The 20,495-nt window shown below is 34.0% G+C and overlaps 1 protein-coding gene and 1 pseudogene across 1 annotated transcript; one reads left to right on the top strand and one right to left on the bottom strand.

The window, feature by feature from the left end:
• Nucleotides 1–3,171: 3,171 nt before the first annotated feature.
• On the bottom strand, nucleotides 3,172–6,511 carry LOC126701060 (transcription factor MYB1-like; annotated as a pseudogene).
• A 5,527-nt stretch (nucleotides 6,512–12,038) lies between these two features.
• LOC126701056 (uncharacterized) lies at nucleotides 12,039–12,653 on the top strand. Its single transcript, XM_050399200.1, has one exon. The coding sequence runs from the start codon at nucleotides 12,039–12,041 to the stop codon at nucleotides 12,651–12,653; it is 615 nt and encodes a 204-aa protein (XP_050255157.1).
• The last annotated feature ends 7,842 nt before the right edge of the window (nucleotides 12,654–20,495 follow it).

Genomic DNA, 20,495 nt, shown 5'->3' with positions numbered 1-20,495 from the left:
TTTACTTCAAGATGATCTGATCTGGATTAGTTCACTTTGAGATGATTTGTTTTAAAGCAGTTTACTTTGAGATAATGCACTTCGAATCAATTAAGTTTATTTCGAATCAAAGCACTTTAACTTAGTTCATTCAGGAAATTACTTGGAATCAATTCGATTTAATTTGAATCAATGGCTATAGTGACAACTTAGGCTCAATAATTCAATTTAGTCATTCAGGGACTTAGTAATTTGATTTTTTATTTTTTTATTTTTTTATTATCATTGTTAACTCATGCATTTCTCAAAAATTCCTCTTAAGTAAGGCATTTCCGAACCCCCAGCTCCAATCTTTAAAGTTAGAAATTTTACTTTGAGCTAGTAATACCATTTTAATTTTCACTTCGCTAAACTTGCAAACATTAATAAGAGACCAAGGTTAATTAAAAATTAGATTATATTTAAACAGGTATTCAATTATGTGTATAGTGGGCATAATCACAATATACTAAATAAGAGGAAGATAAATTTGATACAACAATATGTTTACGAAGAAAAATTGTGATGGAAAAAACCCTCTGGGGGTTTATTGACCACTACCCAATAGAAGAATTCACTAAGGTAAAATAGAAGTTTAAAATACAAGAATATACCAACCCAAGAATGAAAATAACTAGGAGTCAGCACTTAAGGTAAACCTAGAGTCAGCACCAAACCAAAATGCCATTTTTTTTTTCATTCATTAAAATATCAACTATCTCTAAAACGAGACAGTAGGTTGCTTATATAGGGAAAACTAAACCCTAGTTCTAATTAGCATAAGAAACTCTAATTGCCTTATTACAAAAATAACCTTGCTTCCAAATATTAAAATCCTAATAGCCTAATAAACTACTAGGACCTAAAATATAAAAATATAATTAACTTGAAAACATAATATACTAAATAAAAATCTTCTTGTGTCTCTCGCATTATTCTCTTTTGGTTGGAGAAAACTCGACCTCAAGTTTTAAAGAGTTAAAGGATTAAGATGCTGACAAGTAACACTTGCTTCAAGTCTAGAATCAACTTAGGGAGCACAAAGAAAAGAAAAACATTGCATTCCACCAAGTCAAACTCTTCTAAAATCATAGGTGTCAATGTGTGGAATCAGCACAATCTCATTTTGAATCATTGGAAACATTGTGTCATCAATCTTTTCAACTTCACCAAGTTGTAGATCTTCGGGCACTATGGAAAGTTGATCAGTAGCACATTCAACAACTTCAACTTTCACATAATGCTCATCCTTTAAGATTTTATTTTTGTGTGAAATCTTCTCTTTATCTTACTACTCTTTAGTAGGATCATCTTGTTGCACACATGTTAAAGCAACACTTGGTGCTTGTTCTTCATTATCAACACTTTGAGTCTTCACTTGCTTCACCTGAGCAACCAAGTCTTAAACACATTTCATGAGTTTTTTTTAAATAATTCTTTTAGTTCTACGAAGTCTTGATGAAAGGTAAACTGTTCATGAGTGCATTGAGGTCATGAAATGTGACGAGAATTCATCGTTTTTTCTTCAAAGCATGCAATTGGCTAATGATTGCATTTCCTTATACTATCACTTCAATCTTGAAAATTACCACACTAAGATTGTGGTAGATACTTAGTTCAAAAGTATGGTAACAAATATTTATCACAAAACTTTTCTTTGGTATCTTGTCACATATTAATGGGAGATTCAGGCTTGTTTGGTTTGAACCTAACTCAAAACTCAGTTTCCTTTTCTCATTTCTCATTACTCTAACTATTCTTATAACTCATATCTCTACCTCTACTTTTCAGCCAAAATGGGTAACTAAGCATAATTTTCTAAGTATATAGTTAGTAGTTCCAGTTTCCAAACTATATTATTTACTAGCATCTCAAGTCTTTGAGACTCGATTTTGGCCTATAAATCGAGTCTCAAAGACTCAATTTCCATGGCCTAATTATGTCTTATGTGACATTTTTTCCACGTGGCGACCGCATGAAAATCGAGTGTCTAAGACTTGATTTACTTGGTGTGGTATTGAAATGAAAACAAGATTTCAGTGTTTCCAGTGTCACACTAGTATAACCCCAATGCATTAGCGCAGGTTGGGGTGATGATTGGGCCTGGTTTTTTGTTGAAATCTTGGGTCAATTGCTGGGTCGAAGTGGGGCCTATGGTTTTAGTTTGGGCTGGGTATTTTTTTTGAATGGAAGATATAGAAGTTTGGGCTGGGTTAGATAAAGTAATTTATTCTTATTTTTAAATAGATTGGGCTGGTTGACTGGTTTGGGTATTTGTTTTGGTCGAGTCAGGAAGTTAAAGTTGTTCTAAAGGGAAACAAAACTATGTCTGGATCACACTGGACTGGTGGTTTGGGTTTTGACAGATGGTTTTGTGATGTTGGTTTGGCAAAGATGCGGCGAGAGGATTTTGATGGTGGTGAAAAAAAAAAAAAAAAAAGTGAACGAACACTTTTTTTTTTTTTTTGGGTGATTTTCTTTGGTTCTAGATCTCCAAATAAAATAAATAAAAAATAACTTTTTTTTTATTTATCAAAATATCAATTATCTCTAAAAAGAGTACAGAAGGTTGTTTATATATAGAGAAAATTAAACCTTAGTTCTAACTATGCCTTGTTACAAAAATAATACTACTATGCTATTAGGACCTTAAACATAAAAATACAATTGACTTGCAAACAAAAATAATACTATTTTTTTTTTTTTTTTTGCTGTCTCCGGCATCGCAACATGCATGTGAAACTGAAATTGTTAAAACCTAAAAATAAAATTAATTTCTTATTGGAAATTATACTTTTTTGACAGCACACGTAGCAATATATTGACAATGAATTCTTCATGAAATTAGTGTTCTTCGTTATGCAACTTGTTTACTTTGAGCTAATCCACTCATCTTCTGAATTTAGAAATGTTGCCAGCGTATTGATATCCCTCCAATTCTCAGGCTTATCTTTATCCATTGAATCTTCAAAAATTGTTTCATGTCCAGAAATTGACAAATCCTCAGGAAAAAAAAGTCATTTTCTTGGAATGAATTCCTCCATCCACAAATTGTCGTATGCATTGATTGTTTTATTTTGGTGGCTATCCAAATTTAGCACATCCGATCTCAAAAGGTCATTAATATCTAAATCCTTAAGAATATCAGAGACATTATTCTCCTGCTGTGCTGAAGGATTGGGGTTTTTTTACTTTTTCACTATACCCACAAGGAACTATATTGTTATTGACCATTTGATTATTATCCAGGTTCCATGGGATGATAACCTTTGTGCACCGTACTGCTTTGGTTCGAATCACTTGGTGAGCTACTGGTTTAGTACCTTGTTCATGAATCTTGTCATCAACTTGCACCCTCTTGCTTATAATGGTGTTCCAATAATTTTTGATTTCATTGTCTGCTCTTCCCGGCATTCTCCCGGCGATGAGTGACCACCTGAAACATGGATCCATTACATGTAATTTGTAAGCACATTAACTAATCACTTTTACATATTCACACTTTTCACATAAACTAACTTGCATGCAGGGGCCTCTCCACATTGAAGATAGGAGGGTTATAAGACCACCTTGACTTGGAAAAAAAAATAGTTATTATATATAAAATTTAAAAAATCATGATTTTTTTACCCTTCAAAACATTTGTGATCACCTTAATTTTTTTAGGCCCAACGTAATTAAAATTTGGACAAAGTTTGTTAACAAAATTGGTTGTAGACTAATGCTACAACTCCACTCAAAATTTTTTTTTTTTTTTATTAGGTGTGAATTTTAACAAATCTACTATTGAATTAAATTTTCTTCTTATATCCTTCATGCTTGCAATATTTCAAGAAGATCAAAAATCAATAACTATATTATCAATTAAATGTTTAATTTTCGAGTTTTTGTAATTTAAAAGTATACATAAAAATTAAATTTATGAATCGAATAATAAATAATATCCAATTAAAATATGAAATTTGACACGTGTTTTAAGAATATAAAAAACAGACAATTTAACGATTAGATTTTTAAAATATGTATCAATGCTAATTTTTTTTTAGTGAGAATAGTAGCCTTAGGCTACAACTAAGTTTGGAGCCAAACTATGGTCACCTTAACAATATATTAGGCCTTTACAAACAAAAAGAAAATGGCCAATAAAAATTTTATTGAACTAAAATTTTGAAAGAGATGTAACTTGAAGTATTGAAAATGAAATTATCATACAAAAATTTCAAAATAATAAAATTTGTAGAAGGATATTGTAAAACTTTATATATTTGTGTGTGTTTTTTTTTTTGGTCTATATATGAAGTAATCTTTTTATTATATTTTAAAAAGAAATTCTTGGAGCCTCCACTTCTTGCAAAGTTCTTCTTGATAGGAGACCATAATAGATATTATATATCATCCACTAAATTTTATTGGTATTAATATATATATATATATATATATATATATAAGATTTATCATAGCACTAGCTATTTATAACGGCGTGAAACACCTTCCACAACCCCATAATACACATGCTGGGGACACTATCTTAATCCAAACTTTGGAGCTGTTAAGCCTAAATTCAACAATGTTATACCAACCATTTATTTTAGTTGCTACTAAATATAAGGGATTAGACTTAAAACTCAAATAAATTGTCACTTCTATTATGAGATTTTTTTTTTTGTTTTTTGAATTGACAACATTACACTAGATTTCTATCATTTGTTTTTAAATAAAATAAATATTTTAAATTGTTATAATAAGTGGAAGAAGGATAACTCTGATGCTTTTTATGTAGGAGATCAAATAATACTATCGAGTTACAAAATTTTTGACATCATATATATATATATATATATATATATATTTTTTTTTTTGTCATTCTAAAAAATATGGTGTGCGATTGGGAATTATTGAAAAAAGTTTTGCTTTTTTACTTTTTGTCTTGGATTTTTACCAAATAATCTAGTTTTTAGTTTTTTTTTGTTGAAATAAACCAGCTTTTAACTTTTTGTAACACATTTAACATAAAAATAATCAAAAACTATATATTTTAATAAATACTAAGCGCAAAAAAAAAGACAAAAAAATAAGCAATTTCCTAATGAATGACATTAGTTCAGTTCGCATACAATGTCACGTACTTAATGTTCTTGTAGTTGTCTTTGGTTTCAAATATTGATCGTTTTCACTCAACGGAAAAGAGATAATTTGAATCCTAAATATTTCCGTTTGAAATACCAAAATATGCTAGTCGAGTTACAAGATGTTTGACTCATAGAAACTATAATAATTATTTGCAACAAAAAAAAAAAAAAAAAAAAATTCATTACTGCAAATTTGTCAGATCTTTATAATTCATTACTATGAATGTTTTTTGAAAATTTTTTATTTTTATTTTTATTTTTGAGGGCAAATTACAACTTACTTACCTGTGGTTTGGCTAAAATTTAAGTTGCCTACCTGTGGTTTGAAATCTCATGATGTAAGTGTTTCGCTGGATTCTTTTTAATCTCATTTGATATTGTATTTTTTTTTTTCGTGTTTTTGGAGGAGAAAAATATAAAAGTGAAGCAAAATCACATATTTAGTCATGTTTTTAACCGTGGTGGATTAAGAAAATCCAACTAAACTAACCTCAGGTGGGTAAGATGGCAAATTTCAAATCACATGTAAGCAACTTAAATTTTGGCCAAACCATAGGTGAGTAAGTTGTAATTTGCTCTTTTTTAAATTGACTTTAATAAAGACCGATCTCATTTTCAACTTTACAAAAACTCGTGATTTTTCTTAAAACATGAAATCCTATGAACTCTTGAGTGTAATATTTAACCATTTTGTGGGTTTTTTTTTTTTTTTTTTAAGTATAACACAAAATCCTAATGTAGTACTATATATGTTTTATGTGAAAATAATATAAACAAGTGTTATGAATAATTCATTATTTGTTTTTATAGATGGTTATGTATTGCATTCAAAACTTCAAGAGTTTCATATTTTACAGAAAAACAACAGGGAATTTTACATATTCTTTCTCTAAAATAAAAGAAAGAAAAGAGAAGAACTAAACAAAATCAAACGAAACAAAAACACAAAAATAAAAAAATTTGGGGTGGGAAAAATTAGAAAGACAAAAGAAGGAGAAGATTTCCAATACTTGTTACCAAGAAGCTTATGTAGTTTTATAATGAGCTCTTCTTCATCCTCAGTAATGTTACCTCTCTTGATACCTAGCTTCAGATAATTCAACCAACGAAGACAATAACTCTTCCCACATCGCTTCAGCCCTACAAAAATGAGAACTAAGTGTCAATGTGAGTAAACAACAAAAGAGAGAAACGCTAAAGAGAATTAATTATGCATATTGTTAGAAGTTAGAACCAGCTCTTTGAGGCAGGGCTTTCCAGTTCCCTACGCCATGGGTTTTAATGTAGTTTTTAAGGATGTTATCTTCCCAGCCAGATCATTGTCCTGTTATTACACCTTTCGCACAGCATGGCCTCCTTCCCATTTTTGCTCTCTCACAACACTTGCTGGGACAATTTTTTTTTTTTTAAAGGTTTGCTTACACTGATCGACAAGTAGGAAGTAGGTACAAACCTTCTTACATAAGAATAAGTTTACTTGGTAAATTTCGTGGGTTTTAGTTAACTCAAATGGTAAAGTTTCTGATTCTTGAATAAGAAATCTAAAGTTCAATTCCCGCATACATCAAAAATCAATTTATGTCTTGGTCTATTGATAAAGAGTATTTTATTTGGAGTGGACGTCATAAGTTGAAACTCATTTTAAAAAAATACTTGGTAAATTTAATACATAATTTTTTTTCTACTGTCGCCTATTTTTCATCTCTTAATATTTTGTTGTACAAATAATTTGTTTAGGAACTTCTGTCAAAACTTTACATAAACTACATTTTTATTTATTCATTTTTCTTAGATTAAAATACTTAGATTTAAAACTAAAATTTGTAACTTTATAAAATTGATAGAAATACAAATGGCATAAATTCACTTTTAGTCCCTATATATATGGGGTGTTTTTATTATGTATGACTAAAACAGAGTACACAAAAAACAAGTTTAGTAAAAGTAAAAAAAAAAAAAAAAAAAAATGAAGAGGTGGTAAGTGTTGATGGTCAAAAGATACTAAAAGGCGAGTCAATATATTGGATCAATAATTTTAAGAGATTGAAGATGAAGTAAATCATAGGATAAGAGCATGGTTAATGGTGTAAAGAAAGTGCTTCAAAAGTATTATGTGATCGTAGAATACTTGTTAAGTTAAAGGGAAAATTTTATCAAACCAACTACACTATGTGGTATTGAATCATGGATGGTTAAAAAGTAATATATTAATAAAATGAGTATAATTGAAATGAGAATATTAAGATGGATAAATGGAAATATGCATAAAGATTTGATTCAAAATGATGAAATTCTCTTAAAGATAGGGGTGGCTCCTATTGATGAAAAGATGAAGGAGAGTTACTTGAGATGATTTGATCATGTTCAGAGGAAAACGATTAATGAATCAATTATTGGATTATGTGACCAAATAGCCCTCAATGTTTGCAATGATTAAAAGACAAATCGGTTCAAATCTTGCCTTTCCCACTAGTTATTGTAGACTTCAGAGAAGAGAAATGAGGCATTCATTAGTGTCGAAAGGCCCACTGAGTGAAGCTTTTTCTTTTTTTGGCCGTGCCATGAAGTGAAATTGTATTGTATGTTGGTTAGAGAGGTTGGTGTACTACTATGATCTATAGACCCCCCATCTATATCCAATCCCAACAAGAACGGAAGTGAGTCAACTCTTTGACAACATGAAAAGTCATTGTTCAACTCTTTGACAACATGAAAAAAAAAAAATCAAAGGCCTTCTGCCCTTTCATTCCTTGGAAAGATAAAGATTTTATATACCTTGCACAATATTGTATTGTGAGAGACTGCGCCCCCAGTGTATGTTTCGTGATCCATACCCCTTTTGTGACCCATCGGCATGTCAATTCCTTCTCGAGAAGCCGGGCTGCTCGGTACTTAATTTCTCTAAAAGTAATTTTAGACTCAAAGTCATCACGAACCTAGGAGTATGCAGAGCCTCTTAAAAAGATATAGAGGAGTTGCCACCTAGTTAAGGAACCAAAAACAGGTCTACCTACCCGACTAGGTCCAGAGTTAAGGTATAGGATGGAAAGAGGTTAGACACCTTAACCTGCCCAGCTGTAATTAGCCTTCATATATGTTATTGGATAGTGATCGAATGGGGTCTTGCCTAATGGGCCTATGTGAATGCGTGCATACATTTATACCCTAGAGTTTGTCTATGGGTTATGTGAACAGATAAAAAAAAAAATCAGGCAGAAGACAACCAACCTGAAGGTCAAAAGAATGTATAAACTTATGTACATCTGTTCATGTAAGCATAGAAGAGTGCGAATAGGTGAACATGCGAACATCTAAGTATCTGAACAACAAAACATATATGTAAACATGGAAGCATCTAGATATTTGATTAGGTGAGCATGCAAGCAAGTCAGCACGTGAGCATTTGAACATCAATACACGTGAGCATGTGAACATGAGAGTATCTAAACATGTGAGCATGTTAACATGTAAGCATCAAAGCATGTGAGCATATGAGTATCCAAGTATATAAGCATAAAGCATGATGTGAGTATCTAAACATGTGATCATGTGAGCATGTGAGCATACAAGTATGTGAGCATAGGAGCATCTAAACATGTGAGCATGTGAGTGTGGGTGCAAGCGCCTGAGACGGGTTTTTGGGTTTCCCCAAATTCATGGGAAGTACACCTTGGCCTAAGGTGGACCATGGTGGAGGGTGTAAATGGAGTTGCCACCTAGTTTAGGTCTAGGAACCATAAATATAAATGCCCTTTTGTAGAATGACCGATCTTTACTAGAACACGTGTCTGGAGTTTAGGTATGGGGATGGAAAGATGATAGGCACTCAACCCCACTCAAACCGTAGGTCGGCCTCCACTCATTGTATTCCAAATCCTAATCCCATCAAAGGGTCTTCTAATATGTTATTCTAAACTCACACACACTAACATGCATTTAACATCCAAAACATGGCATATGTCCCACACTCATCCATAACATAAAAACCTTACCATTCATCTAGCAATATCTATCCAAGGGCAGCAAGCACATCACAAAACAACAACATCATCAAGGCATTAACATCAAGAATATCCCAAACATCCAAGTATAGCATCATGGAATCAACCAAGCATATTAATCATGTTCATAAACCATATCATGCTCATCATCCAAATCAAATGCATGCTCAAGTAATTATGCATGACTTACCTCACTTGTCTTGCAGCACCACAGCACTTATGCATCAATGCATGTTCATGTTCATATTGTTCATTCAAGATACTAACCCTAATCATCTATTTATAAATCAAAGCATGTGAAACATGTTATTCTACTAACCCTAATGCTAAACATGTGAAAACTAGACTCAACAAGACCTAAACATGTGATTAAAACAAAGCAAAACAAATAAAATAACAAAACCCCTAAATTTGCATTTTTGGGCATGAGTATACATGCACATACATGAAGTACGTGCACGCATGCCTTGAGTATGTGTATGCATACATAAAGCATGTGCATGCATACGTGCCTAGAAACACAGTTTTAAAGCACAACCAAACAACAATCAAACAAAACCTAGCATGCTTCGAATATTTAAATTAACCCTTCATTCAAAACATGGTAAGACACAACAAAACAAAATTAAACAAAGCAAAACATATTTCTAAGCATGTATAACAAATAAATTAAATTAAGAATAATGAGAACACAAGTTATAAAAATCCAAATTAAGGAAAAGCTATAAAAAGAGACTCACCTTGCTTATGGAACACAACTTGGTTGATATTTAACCGGCCCCTCAGTGCCTACACAACAAGATTTAATGAGATTTAAAGGCAGATAGAAGATTTCAATAGTTCTTAATCATCACAACTCAAAATAAAAATGAATCTTGAAAAGGTTTTGATTCAATGATTTGAAAAACTTAGTTTTGCTTGAAAGAACACTAGAGAGAGATTTTAAAAAACGTGCTCATGGCTGTGTGTTCAGAGGGTAAAAGAAGAAAAGAGTTTTTGGAAAAGTGTAGGTCAAAAATCAACTCTCTCTAGCTAGGGTTTGAGTTTGAAGGCATAAGATTGTTATTATATGTTAAAACTAGGGTTTTCGGGGCCTTTTAGACGTCTTTGGAGGTTCCCAATGGTCTAGGGCCCAGCCCACATCAAAGAATGATGTTTTGGGTCCCCAAAACTAAAGTTCTGGAACCTATAAAAACGACTTGCGTACACATGGTTGGGGGGTGCGTATGTATGGATGATTCATGTGTACGCATGCTCCTCAAAAACTCTAATTTCGACTGCTTAGTTGGCCCAAATTCAAACGGTCACAACTTACTCAATATAAGTCCAAATTAGGAAAAAATTGTATTCAAATTGAAGACCAAAATTTCTAGTTTCCAATGAAACAAACATCACTTAAAAAATTTTATTGTGGATCAAAAGTCATGGTCAGAACAGTGAGGAAAGGTCATTTTTTAGCATCGTTTTCAAAGCGATTTGAGCACTTTTGTATTGTAATTACTTCCAAACTATCAAAATAACTTCAATTACCTTTTGTAGACATGCAAAGCTCATTATTGGGACCGAGGACAAAAGTTTATTAACCGGGTACAAGAGGTGTCTACAGTGAGCATTCGAGCATTTAAGCATGTGAACATTAAAACATGTGAGCATATAAGCATCCAAGCATGTGAACATCGGAGCATCTAAACGTGTGAGCATGTGATCATCTGAGTATGTGAGCATGTGAGCATACAAGTATGTGAGAATACAAGCATATGTGCATACAAGCATGCAAGAATACAAGCATGTGAGTATGTAAACATACAAGCATATGAGCATACAAGCTTGTAAGAATATGTGTGCATGAGAGCATCCAAGCATGTAAGAGCCATCATTTTCAAACTTTGCCAAACTAATTTTCAAAAGTCCAAAATAAAATAAAAACAAAATAGAAAAAAGCAGAAGAAAAGCAAAAAAAAAAAAAAAAAAAAATTGTACTAAAACATTTTTAGGAACCCAATGGTTCCTAATAGAGGTGGATGGAAATTGTATGGTTTTGACTAAATTCGACATAGACACCCTCCAAACAATTATTAAGAAAGAAAGACATAAAGAGATTAAGAGTGAAAAAATCACTAAACAACAATTTTGTTTATTCATTTAATGCTTAGTTGTGAAGTGCAATTATTTATTTATGAGAAGCTATCTCTAATCTAATTGTCTCACATGGTTCAAGATAATCGACTAACAAATCTCTTATGCACGTTTACTACTAACACGTGTTTATAAGCAATACACATGATAAAGGAGTTGAGACAGTGGCTAATTCCTTTAAGTTTGGGAGGAAACGCATGAGTATAGACATCGAGGATCAATTGGAAAGTAAGAAGTTTTGCATGGATATCTGTAAGGGAAAGGAGGAACAAAATTTTGAGGTGGTGGCTGCTAGGCAGCACCACCGAGCATTATGAGTTGCCTAAGTTGGAACTGTTGTGGGCTTGGGAACCCACAGACAGAAGATGAGCTTGTTGCCCTTGTGACAGCAAAAGATCCCAAATTAGTTTTCTTAATGGAAACTAAAACTGAAAAATATATTCTGGAAAGGGTTGGTAGAAGAATTCAGTTTACTAATCTTTTTGTTGTTCCTCGTGTTAATACAGGTGGTGGCCTTGCTTTGTTTTGGAAATCCGATTTGGATGTGGCTGTGCAAACTTTTTCTACCAACCACATTGATGCTATTGTAAACCAAAGAGTGGATGACGCCTAGCGTTTCACAGGTTTCTACGGAAACCCTGATACTGCCAACCAGGAAAACTCTTGGGGTTTACTTCGAACTTTAAGCCATCGGTTTACTTTACCTTGGATTTGCATGGGTGATTTTAATGAAATTTTGTTTGCCAATGAAAAGATGGGATGGCTGGATAGGCCTGAGCGACAAATGAAGGGGTTTAGGGATGCTTTGGGTTATTGTCACTTAAAGGACCTTGGTTTCAATGGATTTCCCTACACTTGGTGTAACCGTAGGCCTGGGGCTCAGAATACATGGATTCGCCTCGACAGAGGGGTGGCAACTATTGATTGGATTCTTCGCTTTCCGGCAACCCAGATCCACCATTTAGAAGCCTTCCACTCTGATCATAAACCGTTGCTATTATGTTCGGATTTTGAATTTAAGAGGTTTTACAGGAAAGGGAGACCCTTTCGCTTCAAAGCTATGTGGTTAAAAGATAACACTTGTGAAGAGGTGATAAAAAAGTCATGGGGTGATCGTATGGTGTCCTTTGAGGTGTGGGGTTTTAATAGGAAGATTTTGGGCTGCCAAGAGGATTTGTTAGAGTGGAATAAAAAATTCTTTGGGCATTTCCGAAATACTCTTGCAAGGAAGCTTCGAGAACTGAATCATGCTGAGGAGGCGGGTTGCTATGTCACAGATCCGGGGCGGATTGATAAATTACGAGATGAGATTCAAAAGCTTAAAATCCGAGAAGCAAGTATGTGGAAGCAGCGGTCCCGCAATTCATGACTCAAGGAGGGTAATAGTAACACTCGGTATTTTCATTGTATGGCAAACCAACGAAACAAGCGCAACTTCATAGTTGGGTTGGAGAATAATGCTGGTGAATGGGTGGAGGATGACAGCCATATGGGTGCTGTTGTTGAGGAATATTTTCGGTCCATTTTTACCTCTTCAAAGCCGTCAGATTTTGATAATATTTTGCAAGGGATTCATCCAGCTATCTCCAAGGATGCTGCTGGATGTCTAGGCCGTGAGTTTCATGCTGATAAAGTCTGGGTTGCACTTAAGCAGATGGCTCCCCTCACTGCCCCTGGTCCTGATGGGATGTCGCCCATCTTTTATAAATCATTCTGGCATATTGTGGGAGAGGATGTTACGGCGGTGGTGCTTAAAGTTCTTAACTCAGGTGTGGTTCCTGAATCCCTTAACTCTACTTTTATTGCCCTTATTCCAAAAGTGAAGCAACCTAGGAAGGTCTCTGATTTTCGGCCTATTAGTTTGTGCAATGTGGTCTATAAACTTATTTCCAAAGTTTTGGTGAATCGGCTGAAAAAAATTTTTAGCTACGGCTATTCCTGAATCCCAAAGTGCTTTTTTATCTGGAATGCTTATTTATGATAATGTGTTAGTTGCTTTTGAAACGTTACACTATCTCAAACATAAAACATGGCTCTTAAACTTGACATGAGCAAAGCATATGATAGGGTGGAGTGGGAATTTTTAGAGAAAACCATGCAGCATTTAGGGTTGGGGGATAAATTGGTTAGCCTTATTATGTCCTACATTACCTCGGTCTCTTATTCTGTGCTTCTCAATGGGCAATTGGTTGGGAATATTAAACCGGAGAGGGGCTTACGCCAAGGAGACCCTTTGTCACCTTACCTCTTCCTTATGTGTGCTATGGGACTCCAGAGTTTGTTACATACGGCTGAAATGGAGGGGCACATCCAAGGTGTGGCTATTTGTCGAAATGGGCCAAGGGTTTCTCATTTGTTTTTTGTTGATGATAGTGTATTGTTTTGTGGAGCAAAGGAGGAGGAATGTCGGAAGATTTTGGATATTTTGGCTACTTATGAGAGAGGGTCGGGGCAGAAAATTAATAGAGACAAAACTAATATTTTTTTCAGCTCTAATACTTCTTCAGATATGCAGTCTCGTATTCAGAACATTTTAGGGGTGCCGGCCATTCGACAATATGAGAAGTACTTGGGATTGCTAGCACTTGTGGGGAGGGCCAAGAAGCAAAGTTTTATCTATATCAAAGAAAGGGTATGGAAAAAACTTCAAGGGTGGAAGGAAAAGTTGCTGTCTCAAGCAGGCAGGGAGGTTTTGATCAAAGCCGTCATTCAAGCTATTCCGACGTATACTATGAGCTGTTTTAAACTCCCCAAGAGTTTAATCAAGGACTTGGAAGTTATGATTCGAAAGTTTTGGTGGGGTTATAGTGGAGGTTCTAGGAAGACCCATTGGGTTAAATGGGATAGACTTTGTGAAGCCAAGGAGGTTGGAGGGATGGGGTTCAAAGAAATTGAGAAGTTTAATGATGCATTGTTGTCTAAGCAAGTTTGGCGGTTGATAAATAATCCTACTTCGCTTTGTTATCGGGTTTTTAAGGCGAGGTTTTTTCCGAACTGCTCTATTCTTGAAGCTAGGGAATCTGTGGTGGGCTCCTATGCATGGAAAAGTCTCCTTAGTGCAAGGGATGTTATTCGTAAAGGGATGATTTGGCGAGTTGGGAATGGGGAGTCTGTGCAAATAAAAGGGGACCGTTGGCTGCCAAACCAAGCTTGCTGCTCTGTTATTTCTCCCTTGCCACAGGTGGATGATGACACAAGAGTTAGCTCTCTTATTGACCAAGACAGATTTGTATGGAAGGAGTCATTGGTCAAGGAGCTTTTCCTCCCTCACGAAGCTGATATGATCTTGGAAATTCCTTTGAGTTCTAGACGTCCTCCTAATCGTATTGCTTGGGCTCCTTCTCCCTCGGGTATATTCACAACTAGTAGTGCTTACAAATTGATTATATCAAGTGCTATGAACTCTTTTGCAAGAAGCTCTAATATGGATAACCAGAAGAAATTTTGGAGGAGTTTATGGCAGCTCCGAGTACCTAATAAAATCAAGACGTTTGTGTGGAGGGCTTGTAATGATATGCTACCAACTATGAACAATTTGTGTCGACGACATATTGTTTCTTCTAACCGGTGTACTCGCTGCCAAGAGCACCCAGAGGACGTTGTGCATGCTCTGTGGCTGTGTAAGGAAATCTCAGGTGTTTGGCTGTCATTAGAGTGGTTTCACCAAGTGGTTTCGGTTCAACCAGTATGTTTTGTGAGCTCCTGTCCAGGTTTTTGCACTGCCAGGACGAATATCGTGCTAAGATCTTTGTCATTACTACATGGAGTATCTGGAACAGACGGAACGCGTTGCATTTTGGGCGGAACGCTCTTCCTGTGGATCGGATCTACAGTAGTGCTGGTAATTTACTGCAGGAATTTTTAGCTGTACAGGAAAAGGTGTCGGCCCTTCCCAGTCCTCCACCCGAGCAACGTTGGTGTCCTCCAACGACAGATGTGTGCAAGGTGAACTTCGACGCTGTAGTTTTTCGGACTTCCAACACGGTAGGTTTGGGTGTGGTTGTGCGCGACAGCAGTGGGGCTGTGATTAGAGCGCTATCTGTTCCTATCTCTCTTGGAAGTTCAGCGGCTGAGTTGGAGGCTTTAGCATGTCTGAGGGCAGTGCAGTTTGCTTTAGAAATAGGCCTTACCCGAGTGGTGTTTGAAGGAGACTCTGCCGCTGTGATTACCGCTCTTAGACAGGGATTGGGCGAGTTGACCTGCTATGGGAACGTGCTGGATGATATCCGAGTTCTTGTTTCTGCTTTTTAGTATTGCGATTTTAATTTAGTTAATCGTTTGTGTAATTCGGTTGCTGATGCTATAGCTAAGAAAGCTAATTCTGTTGTGGGCTCGCAGGTTTGGTTGAGTGACCTCCCTGCTGACATTGCTCCTCTCTTGTCCCGTGATGTTCATTAACTTATTGTTTGAATAAATTCCCAGGCTTGTGGTCTGGTTTCTCAAAAAAAAAATCCTAAATTTTAGGGTAGTTTCTTAAAAAAGTTGTTATTTTATTAGACTAGTTTTTTTAGCAATAAAGTCCTATACAAACACAGACACCTCTTTATCTCTTGGTACGTGATAGACTAAAAGGTAACAAAATTGCTACTTGCAAAGTAATCAAAACTACATATTTAGATTGACTTTGGCTTAGTTTTGTTTGCAGGCTGATTTGGTTGCTTAATTGATTGCTAAAAATTGTTTTCAAGATTGCTGTGTTTGTTTTTTCTCGACATGGTATGTGTCTAAGTTTTTGTGATAATTTTGGTCCTTAGAGATAGTTGAATGCATTTTTATATTCACATAATCACATGCTTGATATTCTATAGGTTTCCCCGGATCCTAATGCTGAGAAAGTAGTAGTGCCAAAGGAAGAGATCTTGGATTTTGAGTTGCCACTGGAGCCCTTGAACGCAAGGCATGTTGAGGTGTGGCCTTATCTTTTTTAAATTGTTGATGACTTTGTTGGGCATTGTGTTTGCTGAATTTTTCTGCATTTTTTATTTTATCTAATAGTTGCAATTTTTTTTTTTTTTTTTAGAAAGCTTATTAGATGGTTGCAAAATTGTTTAGGGTTTGTGTTTGTTTTAACTTCGGTTCTTTTTTGATAGCTCTATTACCATCCTTTTGTTGAGCAAGATTTTCAGTCCTCTGAACTGAATTAGTAGCCAAATCCTTGCATTTTTTTAACCTCTCAAATATCTAGCAACTTTGGAAGTTGAACTTAGAGACTCAGTTTGTAACTAATTTTCTCCTTAAAGTTCATTATTTTTTTGGTTCTTCCTTGCCATTCCAGGACAATGTTGCAAGTTCAAACACAAGCATCTTAATATTAGAAACCGAAACGTATATTGCTGTCTATAAATATAAAAGCAAATCCATAGATTTAAACTAAAAGCAAATCCATAGATTTAAACTAGCCTGAGTGCGTGCTCAAAGGCTCTTCTATTTTTTGGGTAATGGGTTAATTTAGAGCATTTATTATACTTTGGGATTACTACATTTTCCAATCAAAAAAAAAAAAAACCTAGGGGTGTGATGAGTATTATGCGTGGTGAAATAATTTTTCATCACACCCCTAGGTTTTTTTTGTTATCAAAAAATGTAGTAATCTCAAAGTATAATAAATATTTTAAATTAACCGTTACCCAAAAAATAGAAGAGTTTCAGGCGGGTGCTCAGAAGCTAGTGTGTATATATATATATTAAGAGGATTTAGAAAGTTAATTATTGTTTTTTTTTTTCCTATCAAAAATACCCCGAAAGTAATTAACCAACAACTTAAAAATGAGGTTAAAATAGTAAATTGAAAAAAGAAAGTTAGGTTTTTTTTTTTTTTTTTTACTATCAAAAATACCTCTATCTAAAACTTAAAAATGAGGTTAAAATAGTAAATTGACAAAACTCTTGCTTCTAATAAACTCTTATTTTTACCGTTGATTTAAATTCCTACTTCTACTCACTAACTCCCTACAAAATAGGATTATTCTTTTATTAGTTTTAAAACTTCTCCAATCTACAAAACTCACCCCATGTATTCACTGTTTTTTTTTTTTACTTCATCACGATGTATTTGTTTCTTCTATCCTCCTTTTTTTTCAAATTTTTTTTTTAATTTCATTACACCCTTAGGGTTTTTTTTTTTTTTTTTGTGATTGGAAAAAGTAGAAATCTCAAAGGCTAGTATATATTAGTACTATATCTTTTTTCACAACTATTTTATGTGGCAAATTTGTAATTAGTTGTCCTGCACTTTCACATAAACTCTTCACTTTTTCTCACAAAGTTACAATACAAAAAAAAAAGTCCGGTTAATGTACCATTTTCACTCTTAGAGTATTACATTAATCATCCATTTAAAAAAAAAATTATAGAGGAATGAAAAAGTTATCAAAACAATAAATCTTTTTTTTCATTTTTCAGTAAAAGTTTCTTAAAATGATTTAGGTATACTATAAACATAAACATACATTATTCACGTATGCCATAAACATACGTTAGTAATCCCTATAAAAAATTGCGGTCCTATATTCTCGATTCAATATATAGTGATTTGGCTACAGATTTTTATTGGTTGAGATTAGGTTATTGGGGTTGGTGAAACTCATATGACATCACGGCTGACAATGATAACTAGAAAATTAGTAGCTTAAAAAAAAATTCGGAGCTTAATTAAGCCATTGCCCAGCAGTTCAATTCTATTTGCAGTGCTGCCATTGAGCCGCAACTTTTTCTTTTAATTTTCTGTTTACAAATATACGAAATATTGGAATAATAAAATTTTACTATTTAAAACTTTTAAATTAATATGTCATTATAAAATAATAAAATTTGAAATAACTTTCACATTTTTTTATAATTAGGGAAATGTTAATGGATGCCCTTAGGGTAATGGTTAATAATCCATTTAAAGAAAGTTTTTATGAAAAAAAAAAAAAAAAAAAACAACAACAATAATTAATGTTTTGATAGCTTTTTCCATTTCCCATAAAAGTGGTGTCAAAATTTTTCTAAAATGGATTGTTAACCATTGCTCTAAGGGCACCCGTTACCATGACCCTTATAGTTAAATCACACCATAAATATTTTTTTTTGAAAATTTCAACCTATGGCGTCCGCTACTGATAATAGCTCTTTATTATCAGACCAATACACCAATCAATTTTTTGGTGTAGACGAGAATTGAATCTCATATCTCTTATTCAACCATCAAATACTTTTTCAGTTGACCTAACTGAAACCCACTAAATCACACCATATTATAACATTGCATTTAAAATAGAGTGATTCTCAAAGGTCTAATTATTGTAGAATCAAGAAAAAATGGTCTTGCCAGCATCTTGGGATCACTCTCATGAGATTCCTCCCTATAATAATCTAGTGCGTGTAGGACAACAGAACTGCATACACTTGAAGGGATAGTTAGAAGAAAAAAAATGGTAAACATCAAAAAACTTATTCAATACTTTGGAGAAATACTTCCTCTTATTTGAATCATATATCTCACAATAAATTTAATTTTTAAAATCTATTATTATATGAGAGAATGGGGATTGCTACTAAAGTACTTAGTAATTACTTATAAAAGTCAAATAAATAACTTTTTCTTTATTATATTTATATATATATATATATAATTCAATAGTTACAACAATGAGGGAGATTTGAATCCTAATCTCCACAAAAAGGAGAGTTGGCAATGTCACTAAGTTACATTGACTCTTAGTGTCAAGCAAAAGAACTTGAGTAATGAAAAATAATTTTTCACTAGTATTGTTCCCGTGCGATGCACGGCTCGACGAAGATTGATATGTAAGATAGTTTTAAAAAAAACATTAATTAAAACTAAATTATTAAATAAATAGTAATAATAAATTATAGGCAAAAATGTGGTTTTCATCCTTACATTTTCACTCAATTTCCACTTTGGTCCCTATTTTTTATTTTCACCGCTTTTAGTCCCTCTTTAGAAAAACACCTTCTATTATAGTCCTTTCCATCAATGCCCTAATGGCATTGACCTACGTGGCAAAAGGAACTATTAAAATAATAATAATAAATTTTATTTCGTCATTAAAAAATGCCACGTCAACATCTAAATTATTAATTTTAACTAAATAAAGAAACAAAAATAAAAACCAAAAAACATATTAAGTGAGATCTAAGTGTGTCTCCAACAAAAACACAAAATTAAAATCCAAAAATCATAAACCCAGAAAATAAGAACATTAAATTAAACATGAATAAGGAATTAAACATGAAAACAAACACAAAACACAAACCCAAAAAATTAAAATTAAACCAGCACAACACTCCCACTCCCATTCACTCTCATTTTATACTTCTTCTTTTTTTCATTCTTTCCAGATCCATTACTTGCTCTATTTATGTTTGTATCTTTGTTTTTCTTCTTTCTTTTCAGATCCATGACTCTCTCTTTCTCTCTCAAATGCCAACACCTTAGTGTTCAACATATGGCCGCCGACGTAGCGCACGCGCGATGCTGTGGTGGCGCGCCTCATCGAGACGCTCTCCAAGTAGTCCATTCTCTCTAAGTGCTACGGCACCTTGCTGAGCGACGAGGCCTCCTCCACCGTGCACCTCATCAAGATAAAGGCTTTCTCCACCACCGCCGCATCCGCCTCCGTTGAGGACGACGGCATCGAGATCCTCCAAGTTTACTCTCATGAGATCAGCCACAGAATGCTCAACACTGTTAAGACTCGTGCCTCCTCCACCGTCGCTGCTTCTGTCGTCGATGCTGGAACTGTGCCGCAAACTCCGTCTCTCAAGGCTGCTTTCACCACCGTTGCCAGTGAGGATAACTCTCCTACCATCACTGAATCTTAATCTCTTTCTAGGATTTAGCTTTTTTGGTATGCTAGGATAATTGTGTATATGTGTTTGGTTGACAAGAAGGGCCAAGAAAATGCTATAGCTTAATTTTTTGGTGTTATTTTCTGGGTTTGTGATTTTTGGATTTTAATTTTTTGTTCTTAGATTTGGGTTTGTGTTCTTATTGTTCCTGTTCAAGACATATTTCGATCTCAATTAATGTGATTTTTTTTATTTTTTTTCTGTTTTTTAATTTTTTTTTTATTTAGTTAAAATTAATAAATTATTTTTTAAAATTTAAATGCTGACTTGGCATTTTTTAATGACAAAATAAAATTTTTTATTATTATTTTAATAGTTCTGTTTGCCACGTAGGTCAGTGCCATTAGGGCACTGA

This window comes from Quercus robur, chromosome 2 (assembly GCF_932294415.1).
Source record: "Quercus robur chromosome 2, dhQueRobu3.1, whole genome shotgun sequence".
Classification (NCBI taxonomy): domain Eukaryota; kingdom Viridiplantae; phylum Streptophyta; class Magnoliopsida; order Fagales; family Fagaceae; genus Quercus; species Quercus robur.
This window is presented reverse-complemented; position numbering and strand designations above follow the sequence as displayed.

What these genes read in the sequence shown, in the direction of transcription:
- LOC126701056 (XM_050399200.1), top strand. Translation starts at nt 12,039, where the DNA reads ATGGGATGGCTGGATAGGCCTGAGCGACAAATGAAGGGGTTTAGGGAT.